The sequence below is a fragment of the Pygoscelis adeliae genome, unplaced genomic scaffold (genome assembly GCF_000699105.1).
Source record: "Pygoscelis adeliae isolate BGI_AS28 unplaced genomic scaffold, ASM69910v1 Scaffold45, whole genome shotgun sequence".
Classification (NCBI taxonomy): Eukaryota; Metazoa; Chordata; class Aves; order Sphenisciformes; family Spheniscidae; genus Pygoscelis; species Pygoscelis adeliae.
In genome coordinates, this window is record NW_008825114.1 from 3,227,599 (window position 1) to 3,231,445 (window position 3,847).

General features: G+C 37.6%; 1 protein-coding gene across 1 annotated transcript in view; it reads right to left on the minus strand.

Moving 5' to 3' along the window:
- MPDZ (multiple PDZ domain protein) overlaps positions 1-3,847 on the minus strand; it is an 88,124-nt gene that overhangs the window by 7,062 nt on the left and 77,215 nt on the right. The window contains exon 38 of the mRNA XM_009328157.1: positions 1,324-1,410. Within this exon, the coding sequence (XP_009326432.1) occupies positions 1,324-1,410 (87 nt within the window). The remainder of the gene's footprint in view (positions 1-1,323; positions 1,411-3,847) is intronic.

The window sequence follows — 3,847 nt, forward strand, 5'->3', positions numbered from 1 at the left end:
TTTGGGCCCCTCACTACAAGAAGGACGTCGAGGTGCTGGAGCGTGTCCAGAGAAGGGCAACAAGGCTGGTGAAGGGTCTGGAGAACAAGTCTTATGAGGAGCAGCTGAGGGAGCTGGGGTTGTTTAGCCTGGAGAAAAGGAGGCTCAGGGGAGACCTCATTGTTCTCTACAACTACCTGAAAGGAGGTTGTAGTGAGGTGGGTGTTGGTCTCTTCTCCCAAGTAACTAGTGATAGGATGAGAGGAAATGGTCTCAAGTTGCGCCAGGGGAGGTTTAGATTGGATGTGAGGAAAAATTTCTTTACTGAAAGAGTGGTTAAACATTGGAACAAGCTGCCCAGGGAAGTGGTTGAGTCACCATCCCTGGAAGTATTTAAAAGACGTGTAGATGTGGCACTTAGGGACATGGTTTAGTGGACATGGTGGTGTTGGGTCGACAGTTGGACTTGATGATCTTAGAGGTCTTTTCCAACCTTAATGATTCTATGATTCTATGAACTTAGATTAAGACCGCCCAGAGCCTGCATGTTTTCATCTTGTTTGGCACTACCCATTTTGAAGAGAGCCTAACATTTCAATCCTATACAGTCTTACCCTGCTCAATGGAAACGGTTTAATTATGATTTGTCTTAAAACTATTTATCTTCAGTACTTGATGATCTACATACCCAGTTTATTACCAGAGAAAGTTCTAAGGTAACTTCTGAGCTCTCAGAAACATAGCTCCTACTGGAGACAATCACGATGTGAGCTGCTATCACATGAAGGATGCATTCAAATGCAGAAACTGATGTGAGTTTGTAATGCTCCACCATTAGACCAACAATAACATAAATAAACTTGAGAGAAGCCTAATGGAAAGGATGCAGGTTTCCTGCTTCTGATGACCAAGATTATGGTAAGAATATGCAAAGAGTGAAGAAATTCACTACATTTACTGAAACAATACTCCATTGCATACTAAGCACTCCTAAAGTAACAGAGGCTTAAAGTTCACTCCAACTCCTTCTGATATTGATGAGAATCAGAGCTCTCGCTTCCCAGGCTGGAGCCATAAAAACCAAATGAGGCAACACAGCAAAGCCATTTCTGGAACACATTTTTGGCTGGACCATGTCTTTAACAGATACAATGTGCTAAAGTGAACATATAAAATGGTTACCGAAAAGCTGCAAAGTACATAAAAACTCCTACTTTTCTTCACCTTGGATCAGGTAGGTGGAAAATCATTGTCATCATAAACGCAAATCTTTTTATTTCCTTTCATTATTTAACCACATTTTATTTTATTTCTTCCAAACTAAACACTTTTACAGTTACACACCTGGCTGCTCTGGGATGTTCTCCTCTCAGAGTGGAATGGACCAGCTTTTATTCTTCCGACCTCTAGTCTTACCGTACCTAATGAACACTAAAGAACCAGTCATTTATAACAAATCTCTTCTGTCTACAACATTAAAGCCTGTGACAATATTTAAGTCACTTATTAGATGGTGGAAGATGAAAAAAATATGGACAGATGGGAAAATAACAGGCTAACAACCCTGTGATGAGCACTGAGCAGACAGAGCTCATGGCAGGATCAGAGCCACACGAAGTAAGTACACCATGGTATTCAATACTGCACAGGGTGCTTTTTGGATTAACCGGTATTACAATACAGGTGTGAAAATTACACAAGAAGATTAATTCTGTTACCTTTCACTTAACAGGGAGTAGTTTTGGTTTCTCAATTATAATGTCAACATATATTTTCAAGATGGCATTTTTCAAGGAATAGTGAAATTGACTATTTTCACAATAAGCACTAAAAACAGTACCACACCTCAAAGTATTAATCATTATTTCTGTTGATATGACTGAGAACACGGTATTTAAACTAGTAGGGAGTCATCTCTCTCCCACTCTTGAAATTATCTGTTACTCTGGATCCATACCAACGTAACTAAAGAAATTTTGGGCAGGAGGTTTTTCCAAACATCCATCTATAGTTTAAGTGACCTTTCTGCATCTGACTCCCAACAGGAAGCTGGGTCATATGGACTGTTTGCACATCGGAAAATCCTTCCACTACTCTTTAAGATTTTAATTATAATATTGAGTATTTACTGCATAAAATGCACGTCTCAGAAGAAAATTCACCCTGCAATCAAATATTTAGAAACCAAGACATTAGGCTGATTTTGGGAACAGATAGGTAGTTATCATCACAAACAACATTTAGAAAACTGGACTTCCAAAATAACACAAGTAGTGTCAAAAGAAGACCACCTATCTGCAACGTATTCACATACAGAAATTTCAAAGTTTTGTTGCTATTTTGCTTTTTCTTCTTTGTTCCATGGAAGTTGTTAGTATGAACTCCTGTATCCAAAGAACTTAATACTACGTAAGTTTGCCTTCATTTATCATGCTTTAGCTGTATTACCCTAAGAGAGATTCAGGTATTTGTCAGAAAATTCACAGTAAGAAATAGACCAATGTATCAAAACCAACAACAGGACATACCCATTCAAACACGATTTCCATACCTCATATCCTGTTGCTATTCTCTTATGGGTGACACTAAAAGAGATTTATTACTAAATTGCTTTTTATCTTTTAAATAATGTTGACTTTTCTCTATGTCCTGGGAAAGACTTGATCAGGGCTTAGGCAAAATCATTCTCTCCTGCCTGTATGAACTGACTTGTATTAAACCATACAGACAACTCTTATCCAAAATGGAAAACTGAGGAAGTAATCTATGTATCTGAAATTACCACATCCTCACATAAAATGCAAACCCACAAATGAGATTTAAAAGTTATAATGTGTGAAAGCGAGAGGCAATACTTTCCAACTGAACTTGTGAATAAATCAATTCACATTTAGTTTTATTACAGCTTTTTCTCTCTTCCTTTAATGTCCCATTTGATAAATCCCTAAGTCAAATGAGGGGAAAAAATGATCAGCTTTTCACATGTTTTAGGGATACTTAAAAAGAAACACTGCAAGAACAGGCAGAATTCTCAGCCTGACAACACATCCTAGTGGTCTCATGCTACTTAAAATACGTTGGGATTTTCCAAAGATTATAAATAATTTTCTAGCAAAATACATCTCAGGCAATTCAGGACAGTTCGCTCCTAGATCTTACTCTCGTGAATGAAAACAGAACTGATACCTGAACTAAAAATGGTGACTGTCTATATGTGAGTGATCATGCTTTACTCCATTTATATTGCGTGAACAAAACAGAATCATTAACAGTAATATATCTAAGGTGTTTTAAAAGCCTCATTTATCAGGGCTAGGACAATTAATTACAAGTACAACTAAGTGGAATGCAGTATTTAAAACATGAATATACGAATGATAAGTGGGAACTAAGAATCTTCAGTCAGTTCCTCCAAAATGCTTGCCAAAATAAAAGAAACTTTCCACATAAAATGGCAATTTTATTTAGAGATGTAAAAGTGCAGCATATGAGGAAGAAATGCACTGTCCTCAGATAAAATAAAGTATCAGGTAAGAACGGAAAAGTACTATTACCCCAGAAGAGTATATTAACGAGTTCACTACCACAACACAGACCCAGTTCTGGCATTCTCACTTATGGGCACAGGCTAAAAATACAGAAAAAGTGCTCCTACCTCCCCTTTCTAACCCCCACCGCCACCTCCCCAAAAGAAAAAAAAAAAAAAAAAGCTCAAGAAACTGTTCAAGACCTGGAAAAATATACCTTTGAATGTGAGTGCAAAGAAGCATGATTGTGTGTCTATGTATCCAAGAGTCAGCTATGAGTAGTGGCTGTTAAATTTTTTCCAGTGGAATGGTTTTCCATTGGAAAATGCTGAAAATGCTGA